The following is a 23,302-nucleotide window of genomic DNA, read 5'->3' as shown; positions in this document are numbered from 1 at the left end:
TCCTTGTCCTTGGGGCAAACTACAGTGCCCCTCAGCCTGGTCTTCTGTCCTCTGCAAAGCTACCAGTCTAGAGGCAGAGGCAGGGGATGGGGGTGGGGAATACTGCTCTGGGCCGAGTTGGGGAGAGGGTTGGGGGGCTTAAATGCACGGTGCATGTCTGGTGTCTGTCATGCCACTCTGGACACCTCATGCTTCTGTCTCCCCTGACCCCACTCTTTGTTTTACATCTTTTATAAATGTGCCAAACTGCATGGCCTGTGCCAAGAATGGTGGTCTTCAGTGGCTAGCGCTTCCATGGCCAAGCTGGAAGCACTGCAGCCCTTGGTCCCCTGTATCACTCATTACACAGGGCTTCAGGCAAGGTCTGCTTTCCCACTATCACACAGAGAGACAGGGAAGTGAGCTGTAGCACTTTTATTGTTTCCTGACACCTCTGGTTTCCCTGTCTCCCCATCCCTGCCCAGGGTAGGGGAACACGCCTTCCAAGCTGTCCAAGGACACCTGCCTGGCCTGGTTCCATCCTCCTAGTTACCTGCAGAGGAATAACTCTATGTGGGGCTGGGGAGAGAGTGGGTACTACCTTCCTCTGCAAAGCTACCAGCCTAAAGGCAGAGGCAGAGGATAGGGGTGGGGAGTACTGCTCTGGGCTGAGTTGGGGAGAGGGCAGAGCTTGAGCACCCACAGAGGAAGAATTGGACCCTCAGCCTCTGCCCTATTTTTTCTGGGCCTCTATCAGGGCTGTGGAGGCAGGAAGGTAGGGATCAGTTAGGGGTGGAGCAAGGCATGGTATCTGAAGAGAATGCAAGGATTTGGGGTAGAGGTTGGGGTATCTCCTATGTGGAAGAGGAAAGAAATGGGACTAACTCAGGAGCCCCCTGCCCAGGCTGATGTTGAGATAGGCAGAAGCCCACTGGGTGGGGGTGGGGGTGTGTGCAGGTTAGGGGCACAGACCAGGGGCAGGTAAATGGGAAGGAGAGGAACTGGTAGAAACGGGGGTGTTCAGGAGAGACAAACATGGTCCAAAGTCAGGAGAGCATGAGAAACCCAGAGAGGAAGAGGGGTAAGGGATGTGGAAAGGAGAGAACAGCTGACTTGAGCCAAAAGGTTCATGTTGAGAACTCAGTGTCCCCCTCCTCGCCTCAGCCCTGGGTTTGATCCATCCCACCCCTCCCCCAACCCTACCTCCAACACATCCTCCAACCGACTGCCACCTGAAGTCCTAGAAACCCTCTCAGAGGTGTATCTTAGCCCACCAGTTCTCAGACGACCCCTCCTTCTGGCCAGCCAGCCTGCCCCTCTGACCTCTGCCCACTCGGCTTTACTCACCCTCTACCAGCAGCTGAGTGTGGGCGCTGTCCTGACCGGCCTGACAGCAGTAAGCGCCCTGGTCCTCAGGTCGCACGTCATGGATGACCAGGCTGTGGGTGGGGCCGTGGCTGCGCATCTCATATTTGTCTCCCGGGCACAGCTCGACCCCCTCCCGCAACCAGCACACGTGGCCCCCCAAGCGGGACACAGTTACTTCCAGCACTGCCCGGCGGCCCACCAGAACTGTCTTCTCGCGAGGGGGGCGGCGGCACATCTGGAGAGGCAATGCTGGGGATGAGGGGCGGGGGCTTAAGTTAATATGTACGCGCAAGGCCCCCAGGAAAAAAGACGTAACTTCCCTCCCTGCAGCCCCCACTGTTGGCCTCAGTCCTTTTGCCAACGGTCAGTTCTTCTGTACCCTCAACCCAAAGTCTCCTCCCCCAGGAAACGCGCTGCCCTCCGTGACCTGCCCCAAGAGATTCCCACAAGGGGAGGAAAAGGGAAGGAGAGAACGTTCCTAGGACCAGCACCAGTCTGTCAGTCTCAGGGGAGGAGATGATGTTCCTTTCCCTGTCACCTTAACCCCAGTTGCTTACCCTCCACCTCCAGGAGAGCCAAGGACTGGGCGGGTCCTGCATAGAAGCGGACTTCACCGGCGTCCTCAGCGCGCAACTCGCTCAGCATCAGGATGTGTTTCTTCCCTGCGGATGAGGGGGGCGCTAGCGAGGCCGGAGCCGCCTCTGAGGAGGGTTCAGGGATGAAGGTGGGGCATGAGGAGGTCCCAGGGATGGCTCCGACGCCTTAAATATGCGCTAGGGTGGGCGGAACTGGGATGCCGAACCGGAAGAGGAGAGGTCCAGGACTCAGAGCTGGGGGCGGGAAGAGGGCCTGGAGGCGGGGCTTATCCTGGCAGGGCGCGGTCTCCCTGAGCCTGGGATTAGAGAAGGTGATGGGAAGGCGGCCATACCTTCCTGTCGGATGCGGACTCGGCCTTCGGGTCTCAGGGGGCGGCCTCCGAGCTCCCAGCGCCCCGCAGTCTCGGCCTCCGACACTGTGCATTCGAATGTAGCGCCTTCACCTTCGAGGGCGCTCACGGATCGGAGCTCTGAGAGGACAGCCACCTTACGCTCTAGGGGACCGAGTTGGGGTGTGAGACGGGGCGGGGCGGAACAGACCACACCCCGCCACGCCCCCTCCAAGGTCAGTCCCCGGGAAAGAACCTGTCCGCTACTCCTGGGCCCAAGCAATTCCCTGCCCTCACCACGCCCTCTACCCACCGCGCACTGTCAGGTGGACAGGCCCGGTGCGGGTCGTCCCCACTGCGCAGCTGTAGGTCCCGGCGTCCAAGGGGCTGCAGCACCGCAGCTGGAGAAGGCGCCGCGTGCCTACGGCCTGGAGCCGGAGCTGAGGACTGGGGGTGAGCGCGTGCCCATCCTAGAGGCAGGAGTTGCAGAGGGTTGGAGCGAGCCGGGTTGGACACAGGCGGCGTGTTAAATTCTTACTGAATGTTTGAAAGTATATAAGATAATCAGTAAAGTTAGGCCGAGTCCCGACCTCCCTTCAAATCAATCATCCCGTCTGCAGTTCCTTCTCCCTGCTTCTCCAATCAGAGGCTCCAAGAACACTTTCAGGCCCTGGAAGGCGGAGGCGCCGTCTTGATGTCAAGTGGTCTCTAGGCGCGTTTTTGGGGGGACACAGTCTCACTTTGTGGCCCTGGGTAGAGTGCGTCATAACTCACAGCACCCTCAAACTTTGGGGGTCAGGCCATTCTATTTCCTCAGCCTACCTAGTAGCTGGGACTAAAGCCGCCTGCCACAACATCCGGCTATTTTTAGAAACTGGATCTCGCTCTAGCTCAGGCTGGTCTCAAAGTCCTGAGCTCAGACGATCTGCCCACCTCAGCCTTTCAGAGTGCTGGGATTATAGCCATGAGCCACCGCAGCCGACTTTAGGAGTGTCTCCTGTTCCCACGCCTTTGGGCCTGCTCCAGGAACCTCTTTGTGAAAGTATCACCCTTTGGGGGCGTTACAGCCATGAAGAGGCACCACGGGCACAGGAAGCCCAGAGCCAGATACCAATCACATAGAACATGGGTGAAGATTCTGTAATTAGGCAAACCTGGATTCACATATGGGCTCCACCCCTTTTGTCTGCCTTTGGGCAGGTAACTTCACCTCACTGAACATCAGTGTCTTTATAGATGATAACAGACTTGCTTCCTTGCTTCCTAGGCTGGTAAGGATTCAACGGATTAAATGTAACATAAATCTTGGCATACATGAGTATTAGTTATTTCTGTCGGGGCATTATCATTGTTGTTATTACACTGAAATGGTTTAGGCTAGGGCTGGGTTCTGACCTTCTCCCAGGTAACATCAGCCAAGGTTTGGGAAAGCTCGCACTCGAATGTAGCTGTGTCGCCCTCTGTCACTTCTAGGTCCTGTGGCCCCCGCACAATGGTCACTGGGACCTCTGGGAGTGGGAGAGGGAGGACAATGCAGAGGGAACAAGGGTAAGAGCAGAATAAGAACCCAGTTGGTGCAGGGACAAGGAGGACACACATGGGACAAGCAGTCAATAGTAGACACATTTAGACAAGGTCATCAACGGAGGCCACTAGTGAGTGGGGGATGTGATGAGGACAAATGATCCAACAAGATGCCAAGGATTAGTCAGTGGGTAACATCGAAGGGCCAGAGAGTCAATGAGGAAGGAGTGGCCAGCTGGGAGGCACACTTTAAGGTGGTTAGTGGGGGACATGCTGGAGGCCAGAGGAGAAAGGGGAAACTAGAGCAGAGTTGCCAGCAGAGCCATGAGCAGAGCCATCTATAGGTGGGCATAGTCAGTGGCCAGGTTTGGCTACAGTGGATAGTAGAAGACCCTGGTCAGGGGGGCATGATGGGTTTAGAGAAGCCACTCGGGAGTGGTGTGGTCAGTGGGGAACATGCTGGGACTCACAGCAAAAATGGGGGATACTCAAGTCAGTGGGCTGGAGGGATTGGAGTGGTAACAGGCTACACTCAGGCAGGTAAGGGGGGCCATGGCAGGCAGTATGGTCAGTAGGGTCACACAGTGGCTGGTAGGGACACATGGTATGGGGCATGAGGCAGTTGGGACTGGGGTAGTCAGAGGATCCATACACAGGCAGTACAGTCACCAGGGCCACACAGGGCCTAAGGGTCAGGGAAGCCACACTGGGACAAGCATAGTCAGTGTGTGTGGGGGGGCACACAGGTAGAGGGGTCAGTAGTCACACCCAGGGGACTGTAGGGCCACATGGTTCATCAGGCAGGTTGTGGTCCTCAAGGCCACACCTCTCACAGTGAGTCTGGCTGCACAGCGCAGGGAATCCACCGTGAAGGAGACACAGCCAGAGTCAGCCAAGCCCAGTCCATTCAGTACCAGACGGTGAGTATGGCCCTCCACATGAATGTGGCACTTGGGTCCCGGCTGCAGCCGGATTCCACCTCGAGCCCACTCCCCAGTTACACCCTCCTGGGATAGCTCCAGTTGGAAGGAGGCACTGCCCCCCTCACTGACAGTCACATCTTCCAGAGGCCGAAGCATCCTCAGTGGCTTTGCTGGTGGAGGGAGGTAGGAGAGAGGGCAGATGAGGCGTCCAGCTTAGGCAGGGGCTGCAAGGGCTCACCACCCCTTGGCCCTGTCTCTGTCATCCAATACCCAACCTAAGGCCCTGACTAGAGTTCAGAACCCGGACGCAGGAAGAAGTGAGCATGGCCAGTCAGATGTTGGGAGGGGGCCACAATGGGGTTAGAGGAGGACACAGGAAGAAGGTGAGGTATGGTTAAGAGATTCTGGAAGACTGGGTGAGGGATGCTCTGACACTAGAAGGAGAATAGAATTTGGAGTCAGACACACTGGGATTGGGACCTAGCTCTACCACATAGTTTGTGCACTGTGTAATTTTTGGCAAACTGCTTAACCTGTCTAGGCCCTAGTTGTCCCTGACTGTATAGAGTGAATAGTATTGGGACATGGGTCTATCATGACAATAATATGAATGAAATAAATTACAAGAGAATATCAATATCATCAATGACAACCATTCACCAAGATCTATGTGGGGCTTTTTTTCTTTTGCAGTTTTTGGCCAGGGCTGGGTTTGGATCCGCCACCTCCGGTGTATGGGGCCAGTGCCTTACCCCTTTGAGCCACAGGTGCCTCCCTATGTGGGCATTTTTTAGGTTAGTTAAAGGTGTGTGCTAATGGATTAAATGAAACTTTTTTTTTTTTTTTTTGTAGATAGAGTCTCAAGCTATCACCCTGGGTAGTGAGAGCCATGGCATCACAGTTCACAGGAACCTCAAACTCTTGGGCTTAAGCGATTCTCTTGTCTTAACCTTGCAAGTAGCTGGGACTACAGGCGCCCGCCACAACGCCCAGCTATTTTCTTGTTTTCGTTGCAGTTCTCATTGTTGTTTTAGCTGGCCTTGGTGTACGTAGCCAGCACCCTACCCACTGAGCTATGGGCACTATCCCATAAACCCCATTTTTAAGGAGACTTGGCTCAGAGAGATTAGGTAGCTCACATGAAGTCATACAGGTAATAGAGGGCCCCAGCTTGGTGTGGGAGGCGTGGGCGCTATTTGCCAGCAATCCCTGTTTCTTAGTTAAATGGGCACACGTATCCCTGGGGAACATGGATGGCTAAAGGATAAGCGCGGCAAGTCTTTCTGGAGTACAATGTTTATAGCAAAGCCAACTTGGGAGTATGAAATGGAATGCAAAATCACAGGGACTTCTAAGGTAAATAGAAAAACATTAGAAAAAGAAAAGTTTTGCTTTGGGTAGGCTGCTGCAGGTTCCTCAGTGGTGAGGGGCACTTTGGTGGGGGGTCTGAAGGGCTCTTGGGGCATCCAGGAAGGGCTGTGCTATGGGCAGGTGATGTGTTAGGACAGAACGGGGCACTCACGCCTCACGCTGAGCCTGGCCAGGGTGCGATCATGGTGGCTCTCACAGCCGTAGGTACCCTGGTCAGCTAGTATGACACCATGGATGAAGAGGCGGTGGATGTGTCCATCCTGGGCCATGGACAGGCGTGAGTCTTGACTCAAGGGCTCCCCACCTCGCAGCCAGCGCACAGCCCCTGCTGTACCCACTCGGCCTGTCTCCACTTCAAGGCACACATTCTGGCCTTCCTCTGCCCGCACATCCTGCAGCCGCCGCAGGAACAGCAGCTCCATCTCTGGTGGGGAAAAGGAAGGAGGCTTGGAGCCAGGTGGGGGCTATAGGCTGGCCCTGCACTATTTCACTAGCCTGTCCCCAGGCAGAAGGGCAAGGGTGCTGGGGCCAGGGCTGGGGTATGGTACAGGGAACAGAGCATTTCGTCTCCCTGAGAACATACCTCGAACATGGAGCCGGGCACTTGTGGCTGTGTTCCCTGCCCGTGCAGTCACAGTCCCTGAATCCCCAAGCTGGCAGCTTCGCAAGGTCAGAGTATGATTTGAGCCATTCTGGGCTATCTCCAGCTGGGGCCCTGGCGTGACAATGATCCCATTGCACAGCCAAGTGACACTGGCATCTGGTGGGGAGACTTCACACCGGAATGTGGCATCATCGCCCTCATGGACAGTCAGTGGTGTCAGCTCTGAGACCACCTTCACCGGTGGTGGCTCTGGGGAGGGGTACCAGACAGCAAGCTAGGCTTAGTTTTTCCCCCTGCCTCTGCTCATCCCCTCCTCAGGGTGTGGGCCCTCATGTCTCAAGCCATTTAATAAATCTTTTCTGAGGACCTACTGTACATCAGCCATGGGGGTATCTCAAAAGATATCCTGCCAACTCTGTGCTACTCCTTTTAGCCAGCTCTTGTCAATCCTGGCCCGGCACCCCACCTCTCTGACTTACTAATGATAGCAGACCATTTCCCCTGAACCCTATTTATGGCATTTACTTGTCATGACAGGCCTGTAAGACCAGCACTGTCCCCTCAAATGACAGAATCCAGGTTGGGACCTGGGTGGCTTGACTCGAGAGCCCCTGTTTTTAACCACTGGGTGGGCTAGCCGCCTCCTATCAGAGGATATTTGGAAGAGGGAGGCCCAAGTCCTCATCCACATAATAGTCATGCTTGCACTGGGTAGAGTCAAAGGCAGGGATAGAGAGATTGGCCCTAGAACGGTAGAGGATGGTCCTTGGGGTGCCAGGGCCCACAGGGTGTAAGGGTTGCTCTATTACCTTCAACACTGACGAGAAAGATGCGGCTGTCCTGGGGCGTGTCGCACAGGTACTCCCCAGCATCCCCGCTCCGTGCCCCCCGCACCCGCAGCACCTGCCTGGCCCCGTCCTGCTCCAGCTGCACTCGCCCCTTGCTTGCCAGTCGCTCCCCGTCCTTGTACCAGCGCACAGGGTCCCCAGGCCCGGAGAGGTGCACCACCAGCTCTAGGTCCCCACCTGGGGTACTTCGAACCCTTGTCTGGGCTGCCTCGGGGGCCACCACCCGCACGGGGGGCTCTGTGGGGTCAGAGCTAAGGGTCACTGGGAGGAGAGGCTATGAGGAAGGCAGTGGCAGGCAAGATGGGGTAAGACACTGAGGGAGGTGTGGTAAGGGATGGACAAGGCGTGCTCAAATAGCAGGGAAACCTACAGGGTCAGAGGCACGTCTCTCAGCCATTCTGCCCATGCTATACTCACCAGCCACCTGGACAGTGAAGCTGACACTTGGGGCTCCTGGGGCTGTCCCAGACTGGCAGGTGTAGAGGCCTGCGTGGGCTGGGCTTGCAGCCCGGATGCAGAGGACACGGCGGGGGCCCTCAGTGTGTAGCTCCAGGCCCTCACCCTCCTGCATGGGCCTCTCATTATGGCTCCAGTACACAGGGGCACCAGCCCGGGACAGTTCACAGGTCAGTACCACTGGCTCTCCAGGAGCCACACAAACTGGACCAGGGGCTGCCTCTGGGGCAAGGAACTGCACTGGTGACTCTGGATAAAGAAAGGAGGATGTCAGCCTATGTTTGCCCCAGCCTCCTTGTCCTGGGCTGGCCAGGAGCACCCACCAGCCAGGCAGACGTTGAAGGTGACGGCCTCATCACGGGTCTCACAGACATACTCCCCGGCATCCTCCAGCTGGGCATGGGGCAGGGTCAGGGTGCGGGCGGGCCCTTCAGCACCTAGCTGCAGGGTGTCTGATGCCTCCACCTCCAGGCCATCCTTGTACCAGCGCACCTGGGACCCAGCCGGAGCCACCTCACAGCGCAGCTCCACACGCCCTGGTGTCCCGAACTGCAGATCCAGGGAGCGGGCTGCTGGGTGCACAATCCTCTCTGGTGGGGCTGGTGGGTGGACAGAAAGACGGGCACGCTGGCTGGGCCAGACGGCCTCTCCCTGCCACAGCCACCAGATGCTCAACCCTTTCTCCCTGCTGTACTAAGCACACTGCAGCTCCTTTCTCAGTTACTGACCAACCCCAGGAGGTGTGCCTCTATTGCCTACATTCTACAGATGAGGACCTGAGGCCTCTTCAGAAGAAACTGACTTGCCCGAGATCACACAGAAGAGGCAGATCTGGACTCACATCCAGATCCACTTGACCCCGTGCAAACCACATTCTACACCCATCCCCACTTCCTATCTCCTTTCCCTGCTTTGCCTCCAATGCACTTATCACCTCCTGGCAAACCATCTGTTTTACTTATTTTTTGTCTGTCCACCCTCACCGGAGTGCAAGCTCCATGAAGGCAGGAGGTGTTGTTTTATTGACTCAGTATGATATCCCCAACCTAGAACAGTGCCCAGCATGTAGAAGTTACTGAGTATTTGTTAGACAAATGAATGAATGAACAGTCCTAAAGGCTGGGTTCCCTCTCACCAGGCCTTACTGTCCTGACCTGATTCGGACAAGCTGGACTCTATGATGGCTGAGACTGATGGGACTAAAGGAGAAGGCATTGAGGGATAGTTGGGTGCCTGTCCCTCAGCCCTCTAGCCCCCTGCTTCTACCTCCCCAGGGTTCCCTACAGACTGCCCACCTGTGACAGTCACAGTGAAGAAAGCTGAGTCATCTCCAGCATCACACACAAACTCGCCCCCATCCTTGGGCAGGGCAGCTGGCAGCACCAGGCGGCAGCGTGGCCCATCCCTCTCCAGCACAAGGGCCTCGCTCTCCTCTACCTCCAGCCCATCCTTGTACCAGCGCACAGGAGCATCCTCCTGGGACAGCTCACACATCAGCACCACACACTCCAAGGTCACAGCAATCAAGGTCACCTCATCCCGGGGGTATATGATCCGCACTGGAGGCTCTGCAGAGTGGGGACAACCACAGGCTGTCACAAACTCACCATTACTCTCCCTAGAGCCACTTAGCAGCATGAAGTTCTTGTCACCCACATGATAATAAGAGTAAAAAGCACAATCATAATAAGCAAAAATAGGCCCATAAACTGTTCTCTGAAATCCCTGGGACCAGAAGTGTTACAAAACCTAGAATGCTTTGAATTCCAGAAAGGCGCATTTATCACATATCATCTTGCTTACCTTTGCCCCCACTATAGTGGAGCTTCCTCCATCATCATTCACATCAACACGTCTGTGCTGTAACATATTACATTCTCCCTAACAGGATATATCCATCTTATAAATACAAAGACAAAGCTCTACTTACCCTAAACAGAATAATTAAAAACAGCTTTACAGTAGTCAAGCTCGGGTTTTACTAAAATGAGTTTGAATACCAAATTTATAAAAATCTTTTTGAGTTTTTTGAATTTCCGAATTGTGGATAAAGGATGATGGATCTGTAACAGCAAACACATACTGCTTCCCAAGGCTCCAGGAGACAGTCCTAAGCACTAGACTTAGAAACTCTCACAGCAACCCTAGGAGTTAAGCATTGTTTTATCCTCCATTTTGCAGGCAAGGGAACTAGGGCACAGAGTGATTAAGCAACTCCCTTAAGGTCACAACTGGCTACACCTATCCTAATGCAGGAGGAAGAAATGCCATCTGCTAAATGCAGGCTCAGACTCTGCAGGCAGTGGTAAGCATTCCAAGCCAATGTTTGCTGGAACACAGTAATGCTTTTTGCATCTGTGCATGAGATTTGCCAACAGCTGTCTTAGTTTCCCCAGAGATGCTAAATGCTGGTTCTGGGAGCTCATTGCCAAGCACTGATCATCAAGCCAGGTCAGTACTGGACGTGACCAGTGCCTTGAGCCCAGGCCTGCTCACACCCTCATGCAGAGGTGGTCCTGCAGAATCAAGTCCCCAGGAAGAGTCCAGTGCTCCTTTAGCACTTGGCCCCCTTGCGGCTGGGCGGAGGAACTGCTAGCGTCCCGATTTTGCAGGGGTGCATGAGCCAATACACCTATTCTTATATATACTCAGCCCTCTTACAGCGAGCCCATTTGGGAAGGAGGGTTGTGTGGGCTCACTCTAAGAGGCTAGAGGATGCAGGCTGGTTCTCTGAGGCCCAGTAAGGCCTCCCAGGAGATTGTAGAGTGAGGCTGCCCAAGGATTTGGGGGATGGGATGGGATGGGATGGTGGGTGAGCACAGTAAGGCTTAGGTGCCTGCATGGCCCTAGGACCTCAGCTTGGCATCAGACTTGTTCACTCAGCCCCAGAGCAGAGGTGGTGTTTGTGTGAACTTCCTTGTGAAGAGTCTGGTGTTTCCTGTGGAGCTCAAGTATAGGCTGGAATCTGTGCAGCTGGGGCCATTATCTGGCCAGGACTTGGGGTGGGAGAAGGTGAAGGCGACGCCCTATAGGACAAAACGTGTGCAGAAGGCCTCTTTGGCATTGTGGCTTCTATGTACCAGGCTGAGTATCTGGCTTGCATGGAGTGGGGGGCCCCTAAGCAGTTCAGCCTGGGCTAGGGCAGGGCAAAGAGAGAGTGACAAGGCTTGTGCCAGCAGGATAGGCATTCCAGTGCCGCCATCAGGGTTCTTCTGCGCCACCCAGAGAAGCCCAGGCTGCCCTACAACCCTTGACCCCACACACTGAACTGTAGCCCCTGAGTCTCTGGCACTGAACCACCTTCACTTCTGTAGCTGTTCTGTGCTTTTTCCCACCTTGAACACCCTCCCTCACCACCAACACCCCACCCTCTCCCCAGCTCAGCTCCTACTCAAGTAAAGGCTTTGAAGGGACTTCCTGCCGCCCAGACAGTGGCACCCAGCAGCCCCCAGCCTCAGGGTCTCTATGGTGGCCCGCAACAACCCTAAGACCTTGTGTGCTCTGGGAGGAAAAGACCATGTCTACCTATGAACTGCCGGCTCCCATGTGTAGAATGGTGGCTTTCTTTGAGGCCCTCCCTGATCCTCCTGCTCTGCTCTCCGGAGCCCCTGTCCTCACAGCACTTATCATCAGGTGTCACTGTACATTTATTTGCGTGTTTATTGGTTTAACACAGGGGTCGCAAACTCAAATGCCTGAAGGGGTCAGGTTGGTTAGGTCAGTGGCTGCAGCTGTTGGAGAGACAGAAAAGAATAGCAAGGAAGCGGGAAGAGGAATGTGGGCCCCAGGTATAGGGCAGCGGCTACTCAGTGCCAGCCGTTCGTCTCCATGGGGGGAAGCGTGACCAGAGCCGCCGGTTCTTCGGCTTTTTCAAGAGGACGCATAACTCCGGATTGTTATTTGAACTGTCCTGACTTTGGTAAGACTCTGCAGGCCAAACAAAGCACATGTGTGGGCTGCATAGGGGCCCCAGAACTGCCCGTTTGCGACCCCTGGTTAACAGCTACCTTCTTGCTAGACTGACAGCTCCCTGAGAACATTACTCACCAGTGACGCTCTGCACCTGGCCCAGACAAAGTGCTTAATAAGTGAGCTGGTGGCAAATGGCCAATCCTGGCTTGGGGACCAGAAAGGGACCCTGAGCTCTTCCCAGCAGAGACCTTGGTACATGCACCCCCAGCCCACACTTTCCTTTCCCCAGTGTGCTAACAGGAGATGTAGGACAGCTCCCCCAGGGCTCAGGGCTGTCCTCTCCTGACCCTGGGGAGTTGGGGTGGACGCACACCTGTGACAGTGACAGTGAAAGAGGCCGACTCATCATCGATTTCACACAAGTACTCGCCGGAGTCCTCCATCTGGACAGCGGGCAGCACCAGGCGGCGGACGGTGTCTTCCTTCTGCAGGAGAAGCGCTGGACTCTCCACTACCTCCTCACCATCCTTGGTCCAGCGCACCTCAGCCCAGGGCCGGCATAGCTCACAGGTCAGCACCACACGCTCCAGGCGCACAGCTGCCACGTACACCTTGCCACTGGGGTACACAATCCATGAGGAAACATCTGGAGGACAGAGACAGATGCCATTGGGCATGAGGGGCAGGCTGGTGTGCCCTTCTGCCCTCCCTAATCCAGGGCTGTTCTCTACTCCTGGAGGCTAGACTATGTGCTAAAGAGGAGCCTCCTTCGGAGTGTGGCTCACAACAGCTTAACCAGTTACAGCTAAAGACACATGATCCCCTCAATATAGCCATCATGGCCAGCAATACAAACCCAATCACCAAAGCACAGCAGGCACTGCGCAGTGCAGTTTGTGCCATGCAGCATGGTGGGGAGCCTGTTGACAGCCTCAGCTATAGAAACACTCCACATTCTCTGGGTTGGGACAGGAATAGTATGAACAGTACAACTGGGGAAAAGATAGTTGGATCCTCACAAGCAGTTGTGGTCTCCTCCAGGACTCGGAGATCACCTGACCACTGCTGTGCCTAGGACTACTTTCCCTAGACCCTGCCCGGCAACAGATTTGCACCCCCCAAGTTCCCCTTGGCAGGAGTCTTCAGAATAGAGAAGGCAAGGCTTCCCTGGTGACAGGTGTAGCTTTGACCAATGTGCTCATGGCAACACATTTCTTGAATTTGATTAGATTGTGGGTGGAGGAAAGAGAGGAGGTTGGATCAGCTAGGGGAAGGGTAGCTGGGGCTGGGAACAGTGACCCAGGAGTGGAAGTACGAAGTTGTTCCAGCAGGTGTGTCCCTCTGTGACCCGCCAGGCCAGGCCTCCCACCTGTGATGGTGACAGTGAAGCAGGCACGCTCCTCTCCAGCAACGCACTGAAACTCGCCTCCATCTTGGGGCTGGGCAGCAGGTAGCACCAGGCGGTGATGAGGCCCTTCACTTTCCAGCACCATGAAGTCATTGTCCTCCACCTCCTGCCCGTCCTTGTACCAGTGCACAGGGGCATCCTCTCGGTCCACCTCACATGTCAGCATGACACACTCAGAGGTGATGGCATGTACAAACACATGCTCCTGGGGGTCCACAATGTGCACTGGGGGATCTGGGAGGGGAGTAGAGGTGCGGTCACACAGACACGCCCCATATAGGACATGAGATACTATCTCCACACAGGAGTACACTGAAGAGGGCTAAGACCACACTGAGTTAAGGGTCTGGGACAATGACATGAGACACTGAGTGCATGGCAAGAGATCACACGGCAGCTGAATGCTCCTCTGTGGGTCTCCTCTGGCTCAGAGGCTCAGTGGCAACCAGTTTGTCCAGGCTGACAGGAGGTGACTATCACTAGGACTATGCTTGCTACTTCTATTACAAGAAAGCCCTCAGGATGAGCAGGAGGTATAGAACAATCTAACAAATGCCAACAGTGGGACAGCCATTCCTTACAGCGAGTTCCCTGATACCAGGAGAATTTGGGCAGAGGGCACAGGACCTCCTGGTAATAGTATTGCAAATAGAACTTCCCATTAAAGTTAGAAAATATGGCTTGGCTCCCGTAGCACAGTGGTTATGGCGCCAGCTACACACACCAAGGCTGGAGGGTTCAAACCCGGCCAGGGCCAACTACAACCAAAAAATAGCCAGGCACTGCGGTGGGTGCCTGTAGTTCCAGCTACTGGGAGGCTGAGGCACGAGAATCACTTAAGCCTAGGAGTTTGAGGTTGCTGTGAGATATGATGCCACGGCACTCTACCAAGGGCGACATAGTGAGACTGTCTCAAAAAAACAAAAAAAAAGTGAGATGGGTGGGCTCCATGGCTTTGACACTGCCCTGCTAGAGTCAGCATTTCAAGGCTCCACCCTTTCCAGGCTCTAGAGAGTCCAGGGGACTGGGCATATGCATTTATAAAGCCTCTGGGGTGTTCCTGAAGCAGCCAGATCACACACTGCCTTGTGAAAACCCCGGGGATGCTATTCTTAATGCTTCTGTTGCCTTTGACCTCCAGGGGCAGCTAAAGAAGTGCAGGCCTGGATGTGACTCCTGCGAGCTGTGGTTTGCTGGCTTTGACAATAAGTGGGAGGTCACATACTCTCTTAGAGCCTCAGTTTATCTGCGAAATGTAGATTGCCCCTCATCTACTTGTAAAGATGAAATTCAAGTGTGCATCGGAAGTGCTTAGCCTAGTGCTTGACTCAACAGTAGCTGCCCAATCAATGTCCACTCCCATCTTGCCTCCCCTTAATTGCACTTTGTCCCCCCAAGCCCAGCATGGAGTATGTGGAGTCCAAGTGTCTGACAGGGGTAAGCAGCAAGCCCAGAGTGATATGGAACATGTCCACTGGCTCATTCTCTCCCTGGAAGGGACTCCCTCCCCACTCAAGCAGGCAGACTAGGGAGCTAGGGCTTGCAAGGATCTCAGAAACAGCCTCCACTGAAGGAGCCCAGGCTAGGACGGTTCCTGACCTCGGATGGTAACGCTGAAGAAGGCAGAGACTCCTTCTGTTCTGCACTCAAACTCGCCACTGTCCCGCACTTCAGCCTCAGGCAGGATCAGGCGGTGTTTGCGCCCATCCATCTTCACCACCAGTGACTCGCTTTCCTCCACCTTCTGCCCATCCTTGTACCAGGCCGCTGGGAAGTCCACCCGTGAGAGCTCACAGGTCAGCACCACCCTTTCTGAAGTTGTGAAGTTCAAGGACACCTTTTCCTGAGGGCTCAGGATGTGCACTGGGCTCTCTGTGTGGGGAGAAGTATGGATAAGCACCCTTCTCTCCAGTGCATGTGCTCGGTGTAGAGGTGGATGCATCAGGAAAGGTGGCTGCTGTGAACATGTTTGTTGGAGTTTTAAAAAATAGGTTTGGAGCAGCGCCCGTAGCACAGTGGGTAGGGTGGGCCACATACACCCAGGCTGGTGGGCTCAAACCCAGCCCAGGCCAGCTAAACAATAACAACTGCAATGGAAAAACAGCCAGGCGTTGTGGTGGGCGCCTGTAGTCCCAGCTACTTGGGAGGCTGAGGCAAGAGAATCACTTAAGCCCAAGGTTAAGGCTTGAGGTTGCTGTGAGCTGTGATGTCACAGCACTCTACCAAGGGCAACATAGTTAAGACTCTGTCTCAAAATAAATAAACAAATAAAATAAAAAATAGGTTTGGGCTCATCCACCAACTTGTAAGAGTAGTGGTTTTACTGTACATAAGAATTCCTAGGGAGCCTGCTAAAAATGTAGAATTCCTCATTTACACCTGAGCAGGGCCCTCAGGTAATTCTCATGTTGATATCCTGGATCACATTTTGGAAATGCTGCTCTGATTGCCCTCTGACTGTGATGCTAGAAGCTACTCACCTCAAGGCCCCATGGTTGGGTGCCAATGGATTCCTTGATTGGCCTTATCAACTTCAGCAGTGGTGAGAAGTCAAATGCTGGCATGTTCCTTGAACTTTCACCACCACCCCCAATTTCCCCTGGAGGGAAGCCTCATTCACTTTCCTTCCCCATTTCAACAGGTGGCATAGTAGGATTCTGGAGCCAGACTCCCTGGATTCACAATCTAGTACCACCTCTCATTAGGCTTTGTGACTTTGGCCAAATCACTTGACCTCTCTGTGCCTTAGTTTCCCTATCTAGAAAATAGGGATGGCAAAAGAACCTATCTTATAGAGAGGATTGTGTTAATGTCTGTGAAGTAATTAGGACTGCCTGTCATGTAGGAAGTTGCTATGGCAATGGCAGCTATTAGATAATAGGGCAGGTGAGGAGTCAGGGACTAGCGGGCAAGATCTGTGCCTCTCAAATCAGATGACAAACATCACAGAATTTTGTAAGCCACAAGTACTGCAGAGAATTGAGGTATGATGCTGACAAAGATAATAAGGGTTGCCCTGCCTGCTGCATAGGGGATAAAATTGGCCTTCTGAACCTGAGCCCTCAATCTGAGCCCATTGTAGATGGATGCTCTTTACCCTCCTGGCTCAGATGGGAGAAATGGGAACAATGTCAGACTTTGCTGTTTTGACCCTCTACCCACCCAAGTCCCTACCAGCACCAACCTTGGATGGTGAGGGCAGCTGAGTCCTGCACACCAGGGCAGCTGAAGCCCACCAGGGCCCCACTGTCCTCGTGCTTGACTGCTTGCAGGATCAGTCTGTGCTGCAGGCCCTTCTGCTCCACACGGTAGCGCAGGGCCCCAGGGTCCACCTGGCCCTCTGGCTCATTACTCTTGAGCTCTTCCCCATTAAGGAACCAGGTGCCCTGGATGATGGTGGAGAGATCAAGGGAGAAGACAGCATCTTCCCCAGCGTATACTTGCACATCCTCTAGACCTGCCACCAGGCGAGCTGTGGGCACTGAGCAGGGACAGAGTATAACCATCAGAACGAGAAAAGGTAGCAGAGGGCAAAGGTTAGTGGATGGAAGGCATATGAGAGGACAAACACTGAGGGCCCAGGGAAGGGAAGAGGGGTGATGGGGGGAGGGACATGACTTTGGGTGTGGCTGCTGATGGGCAGGGCTGGGCAGAACTGACTCACCGAGGTGAGCAGAACCATGGAACACAACGTGGGGACTGCGGCCATGTTCGCTGACCGTGCAGACACGGAAGCGGTAGTCACCCTCAGAGGGTACACAGTCCCCTGGCACCTCCACGGCTCCGGCTTTCTCAATGCTGAAACATTGGATCCAGTCTTCAGAGCCCACCTCTTGCCGCTCCAGTCGGTAGATGAAAGGGGTCTCAGGAGCTGGGTCAGGTGCCTTCCAGGTCAACAGGACCGTGTTCTTGTGGCCCTTGAACATCTCTACCAACACAGGGGGTCCTGGGGGACTGTGCTTGACACCTGAGACCAAGGCAGAGATTGTGTTCCAATCTTGCTCAGGATCCACAGTCCTTTCCCCCTAAATCTTTCATCAACTCAGCTCTAGCATCTGGTCACCCTCCTGCCCTGGCCCTCCTGTCTAAAGGCCTTACTGTTCTCACATTTGACTCTAAGCAGAGTGGTGGTACGGGAGTTGCCCAGGCTAAATGTGACTTCTCCAGCATCCTCTCGGGTGACTCCTGGAAGGACCAGGGCATGCATGTGGCCAGAGCTGGTCTGGCAGGTGGCTGGGAGCTCTTCCCCATCACGGCTCCAGCGCCCCTCAACCCCAGCCTCTTGTGTCTCCACCAACAGCACTGCATTCTCTCCCTCCAGGACATCGAGCTTCCGGGGAAGCCGCTTTAGGATGGGCCCTGAGAAGAGGACAGGAATACATCAGCCTGGACTCAGAACACCAGCCTCAGCCTCAGCCTCAGCCTCCTCCCCGCTGGCCAGCAGACCTTTGACTGTCACGTTGGCCACAGTGCGCACTCGGCTCCGCATCTCACACAGGTAGACTCCATCATCATCTGCCTTCAGCCTATGGATGATGAGGCGTCGGACGGTGCCCTCTTCGATCTGCTCATACTTGCGACAGGGCAACAGTCGTTGGTCCTCGCGGAACCAGGCCGTGGGGATGCGGGAGTTGGGTACTTTACACTCCAGCACAACAATCCCATTCTCCCTGCCCTCCACATCCTGCAGGGGCCTCGTGAACCGAAGGCGGGGCTCTACAGAGAGGGGAAAGACAAGAAAAGGTTCTGGAGATGGACCAAACAGGGAAAGCTCCTAAACGCACCTTCACTCCTGGAGTGCTCTTTGTCCATGGCCAGCAGACTTGGGGAATTACAGAAAAATTACCAGAATGAAAGTCAGACAGCCTAAATTCTCATCTGGCCCTGACACTTACTAGCTATCTAACCCTGAGAAAAATCCATTTGAGGCTCGGCACCTATAGCTCAAGCAGTTAAGGTGCCAGCCACATACACTAGAGCTGGGGGGTTTGAATCCAGCTTGGGCCTCCCAGATGACAATAACAACTACAACCAAAAAATAGCCAGGCGTGGTGGCAGGCACCCGTAGTCCCAGCTACTTGGGAGGTTGAGACAAGAGAATTGCTTAAGCCCAGGAGTTGGAGGTTGCTGTGAGCTGTGATGCCACAGCACTCTACCCAGGGTGACAGTTTGAGGCTCTGTCTCAAAAAAAAAAAAAAATCCATTTGAATATTGTTGGGCCTCAGTTCCTTACTTGTAAAAGGGGGAATGGGAGAGGCTGAATCAGATCAGTGATCTTCAAACTGCTCTTCAGAGTCTCTCAGAGGCACCTCATAATATTCTGTAGCGGTTTGAGTTGAATTTCAAGTATTTGAACTCCTTTCAAAATTGTATTAAAAAAAAATACCACAATGTTGGAAACAACAAGAGGGTTAACTTGGGTTGCTAGAGAAGCAAGTTTTTTGCATAGCTCTGGCAAATGCCTCTTGCCTGCCTGCTGGGCTTTTCTTTCCTAATGGAGCTCCAGTTCAGCAGTGGCCTGGACAGTTTGTGCACATCAAGCTGTACCAGTGAGGTCAGCAATGCTACTGAGGTGCTACACACCTGATTTTGTGCCAGGCAAGACTCATGAGAAATTACCAATTCTCTTCTCCAAGAGAAAAGTTGCACAAAAATTAGTGAAGGTATAACCCCTTAAATTGTGATGAAACCCTATTAGAGAGACCTTTAACTTCCAGTGTGAGTTTGGGATTTTTTTCCCTTTGAATTTTCTGTTTATGAGTAATGTAATCATCATTAGATATGGCTGGTGATTCAATTTTGAAATCAAATTTTCTCTTCTTCACCTTCTCTTCTTTCAAATCTGGGGATCAGATTGTTTAGTAAAAGAATAGACAAAAATTGCAGGACATTTGTCCTCTTAAAGTCTACCTTTCCAGTGATTCAGTTGTTTGTCAAGGTCATAATTGCAGCTGGGCCTTCCTCCAAAGAGTCAAAGACTAGACCCACTGTGGAAAGACTGGGTGTTCAGTCACTTCTAATGTGTGTACTCCGTAAAACAGCCCCCTGTTCTCGCTGATTAGCTTTTTAAGTATGTGTTATAAATTCAGACCTAGAGATTTACATTCGTAAAATACTCCTTGACTGTCTCATATACTGGGGCTCCATATGTGAATTTAGTTGGGGAAGCAGGAGTAAACTATCAGGGAGGCTGAAAACCACTAGAAGAGTTGTAGGGCCCTCAAGGTTTGTAAATCCAGTGGTTTTCCACCATCTCCTTCAGAATCACTTGGGGAGTTCGTTAAGAAGTTGTTGGTACCTTGGAGACCTACTAAATCTGAATCCCTGGGAGGGCAGGGGGTAGGCCGCAGGAAATAATGGCATTTTTGTTGTTGTTGTCACAGTTTTTGGTCAGGGCCGGGTTTGAACTGGCCATCTCCGGTATATGGGGCCAGCGCCCCACTCCTTGAGCCACAGGCGCCACCCAGAAATGATAGTATTTTAATATTCCCGTGGACCCTCCCACCTCCAGTCTTCTGGGCATCTGGGCCGCCCGCTGGGATACCTTTGACATGCAGCTGCACGGCGCTAAGCGTCTGTCCCGCCGAGTTGCGCGCCGCGCACACATAGAGCCCGCGGTCCTTGGCCTGGCAGTAGAGCACCTTGAGCACGAAGCCACCGTCACGGTCTCGGTACATAAGGCGGCGGCGGTCGGGGAGCAGCGCGCGGCCCTCCCAGTGCCATTCGATCTCAGGCTCGGGCTTGCCCATCACGTAGCAGCGGAACTTGGCGTGCTTGCCCTCGTTCACCCAGAAGGTCTTGGGCGCGCACTTGAGCGGCTCCACCACGGGCGCGGGAGCCTCGTCCGGGTCCTCTGGCGGGCTCTCCGGTGGCTGGTGCACCTGGAGCAGCGCGCCGGCCTGCGCGTGGCCGTGCGCGTTGCGGGCGTGGCACACGTAGACGCCCGAATCCGGCAGCCGCACCGCCAGGATGCGCAGCGCCAGGCTCGTGCCCGGGCTACCCTCGGCGCGGCCCGGCTCGAGCACGAAGTGGCTGCTGTCCCACACTTCGTCCAGGGCCATCCCGTCCTTCTCCCAGTATAGTGTGGGCTCGGGGAGGCCCCCCACCTGGCACGTCAACACCACCTCCACCCCCCGCAGCACCCACTGGGACCGCGGCCCGGTCAGAAACACCGGGGCGCCCTCCCCGGCCCCTGGCGGCGGCAGTGGGTGTTCAGGGGGCTGGGGCTCGGGCTCGGGCTCCAGGGCTGGCGGCTCCAGCACGGTGACCGCGGCTGCTGCGTAGGCCTCGCCGGCCGCATTGCGGGCGCGGCACACGTAGACCCCCGCGTCGGTGGGCAGCGCGCCGCTCAGCAGCAGGCCGTGCTCTGCACCATCCTCTGGGAAGCTCAGGCGATCCGAGGCCGCCAGCTGCTGCCCGCCCTTCTCCCACACGACAATAGGCGGAGGTTCCCCCAGGACCACGCACTTGAGCTCGGCCTCGGCTCCACTTACCACCCGCACAGGCCGCGGGAAACGCAGGAAGCATGGGGGGCTCCCCTGATCCCCCGAGCCTGCTTTCATCGCGGCGGCCGCAGCGGCGCGGGGAAACGGCGGGCGGCGGGAGCTGCAGAAGCCGGGAACAGCGGCGAGAACCCTGGAGGCAGGGCACGTCCGGGACCAAGCGTGGGGACCCGCGGAGCTTTCCTCTGGTCGCCCGCTCTCAGATCGCCGCCTTACCCTCAGCCCCGCGCCGCAGCTGTGCGGCGGCGGCGATTCCCGGCCGGAGCCTAGAGCTCAGGGGGCAGTCCTTCCTGTTTGCCTTTGCAGCGAGGGGCCCCGCAGCTCCTCCGCCCGCGGCCTGGCTTCCTGCTCTTAGGAGCCTCTCTTCCCAACCCCCTCCCACAGCCTGGGCCTCTTTCCCCTCCTCCCTCCCACCTCCAGCCGCCAGGTCCCCAACTGCCCGCCAGGCTTGGGCCTGAGTGGCAGAGGCGCCTGCAGCTGCCAATCCCAAAAATATTCTCTGATGACACAGCTGGAAGACAAGAGCCCAGACTGGCTTCTCGGGCTAAGTATAGAGCAAGCAGGACCACCTGCCCCCCGCACTAGCCCCAGGTCTAGTCCCAGTCCCAGCCCTTCCCCCCATGGCTGGTCCAGCAGCTGTTTGATTGAAAGGGGCCCCAGAAGGTCTGAGAGCATGGTGCACTGTGTCTTCTTGACAAATGACACTTTTAGAGGCTGGCTGACCCCAGCTCCCTAGATCCTGTCTCACCTAATGTCACCTCTGTGTGCTAGGTACTAGGATGTGAGATTTACACAGTGTGTGCACATGTGCCTCTGTGTGGGGGGTGGGGGTTGTATGTTTGTATGTGTGGGTCAGGTCACTTGGGGTGAAAACCCTCCCCAGCCCCCTCCTCCGCATTCCTGGCGGGAGTGGGAGATAAGACTCAGGGCCACAGACATCTGCGTCAGAGATAGGAGGTCTCAATGCCATGGGCAGGGGCAAGTCAGTCTGTAGGGCGTGGGAAGGCCTGGGGAAGACCGGTGAGAAGGGTAGAAGAGGGGGGTGTGGGATGGGGAGGAGAGAGTGGGAAGGCCCTGGGCAGACCCTGACAGAAGGGGCACAGGGCAGGGTGTGGGTTCCCTGCTGGCAGGGCCAGGTGAGCTATGGTGCCCCAGCTGCCCCTGCTGTTGCTTTTGCTGCTGGCCCCACAGGGCAGGCCCAGCTGCCACGGGCCGGAGCTGGATCGGGAGCTAGTCCTGGCCAAGGTGAGGGCCCTGTTCCTGGATGCCTTGGGGCCCCCGGCAGTGACCAGGCAAGGTGGGGATCCTGGAGTCAGGCGTCTACCCCGAAGACATGCCCTAGGGGGCTTCATTCGCAGGGGCTCTGAGCCCGAGGAGGAGGATGTCTCCCAGGCCATCCTTTTCCCTGCCACAGGTAATGAGGGTGGGGAACTGGCAGGGTGACTTTGAGAAACAGCATGGAACAGCCTAGGCTTGGGAGCCAGGCATACCTGGGTTTGGATCCTAGCCCTGCCACTCAGTAGCTTTGCAACAATAGACCATTAACTAACCCCCCCTGACCCTCTGTCTCATCTGTAACACATGTCTCTCAAGACCAAGTGAGATAGTGGACCTAGAGTTCATGGCACATAGCAGGCATTTGGGAGGTATGCGTTTGGGAGACCGAGTCTCTCTAGAGACAGAGGTCTGGACTTGAGCACCTTCCTGCCATCTTTTCTCCTATCTCTGTCTCTGTTCCCTGTCCCAAATCCTGCTTCTTTAGCCCCAAGTAACTGAGACTTGAGAAGATTTCAGGGATGCAGGGAAAAGATGAGCTGGAAAATTCTTCCGGGAACTGGGTATACCTTCTCTTGCATTCCTGCCTCACCTCTTTATATATGTCCCCACAGTTCCACTGATAGAACAAATAAAACCCTCTTTTGGGGGGACTTTCTTGTCATCTGCCCTACCTTTCTGCTGCCAAGGACCTCTGCCTCCCTAGCTTCAGCCTCTGGGCAACACAGTGGGTGGCAAGTATGGCTTTGAGAATAAGCAGAATCCCAGCCTGGCTACTTAGTAATGTCACTTCACCTGTCTAAGCTTCAGTTTCCTTATCTGTACAATGGATCAATTTGTTGTGAATTTATAAAGAGAGAAGCCATGTAATAGTACAGCCTCAATTGCTGGTCTTTTGACTACAGCTGGTCCATGATTATTTAGTATAGTCTATGCATATGTCAGGGTAAGCATGCCAGCCACACTCTCTTCGAAAGGACTGCCTTCTGAGTTATGTCCCTCTTCCTTCTCTTCCTCCTCCTCCTCTTTCTCCTTTTCCTTCTCTCCCCCCACCCCACTTTTCTTCCTTCTCCTCTTCCTTCTCTTTTCTTTTTAATTTGGTGTTAACCTGTCTTTTAAAAATGGGATTATTTTAAATAATTTATTATACAAGTTTCCTGACATACTAACAGATATCAAGAATAATACAATAGGGCTAGCACTTGTG

At 54.8% G+C, this 23,302-nt stretch overlaps 2 protein-coding genes across 3 annotated transcripts in view; one reads left to right on the top strand and one right to left on the bottom strand.

Moving 5' to 3' along the window:
• Positions 1 to 399: 399 nt before the first annotated feature.
• OBSL1 (obscurin like 1) lies at positions 400 to 21,180 on the bottom strand. Of its 2 annotated transcripts, XM_003784913.3 has the most exons (21): positions 19,863 to 21,180; positions 17,765 to 18,034; positions 17,426 to 17,677; positions 16,983 to 17,285; positions 16,503 to 16,799; positions 14,918 to 15,190; positions 13,280 to 13,552; positions 12,284 to 12,556; positions 9,294 to 9,566; positions 8,322 to 8,597; positions 7,960 to 8,247; positions 7,504 to 7,779; positions 6,674 to 6,943; positions 6,242 to 6,514; positions 4,623 to 4,889; positions 3,668 to 3,780; positions 2,586 to 2,742; positions 2,276 to 2,437; positions 1,905 to 2,009; positions 1,327 to 1,596; positions 400 to 532 (listed from the first exon to the last, which is right to left on the bottom strand). In XM_003784913.3, exons 1-21 carry the CDS (start codon positions 20,878 to 20,880, stop codon positions 525 to 527), a joined length of 5,697 nt encoding a protein of 1,898 aa, XP_003784961.1. In that variant the 5' UTR covers positions 20,881 to 21,180; the 3' UTR covers positions 400 to 524. The 2 variants fall into 2 exon arrangements, with proteins under 2 accessions (XP_003784961.1, XP_012657684.1); XM_012802230.1 differs by lacking the exons at positions 400 to 532; positions 1,327 to 1,596; positions 1,905 to 2,009; ... (8 more) ...; positions 8,322 to 8,597; positions 9,294 to 9,566 and adding an exon at positions 11,635 to 11,925.
• Positions 21,181 to 21,766: 586 nt separating this feature from the next.
• INHA (inhibin alpha subunit) overlaps positions 21,767 to 23,302 on the top strand; it is a 2,984-nt gene continuing 1,448 nt past the window's right edge. Inside the window, exon 1 of the mRNA XM_003784912.2 lies at positions 21,767 to 22,234. Within this exon, the coding sequence (XP_003784960.1) occupies positions 21,964 to 22,234 (271 nt within the window). The 5' untranslated portion in view covers positions 21,767 to 21,963. The remainder of the gene's footprint in view (positions 22,235 to 23,302) is intronic.

The sequence above is a fragment of the Otolemur garnettii genome, unplaced genomic scaffold, assembly GCF_000181295.1.
Source record: "Otolemur garnettii isolate 467f Iridium unplaced genomic scaffold, OtoGar3 scaffold00013, whole genome shotgun sequence".
In the NCBI taxonomy this organism is placed as follows: Eukaryota; Metazoa; Chordata; class Mammalia; order Primates; family Galagidae; genus Otolemur; species Otolemur garnettii.
Note: the sequence above shows the minus strand (reverse complement) of the source record. Positions and strands in the feature narration are given on the sequence as shown.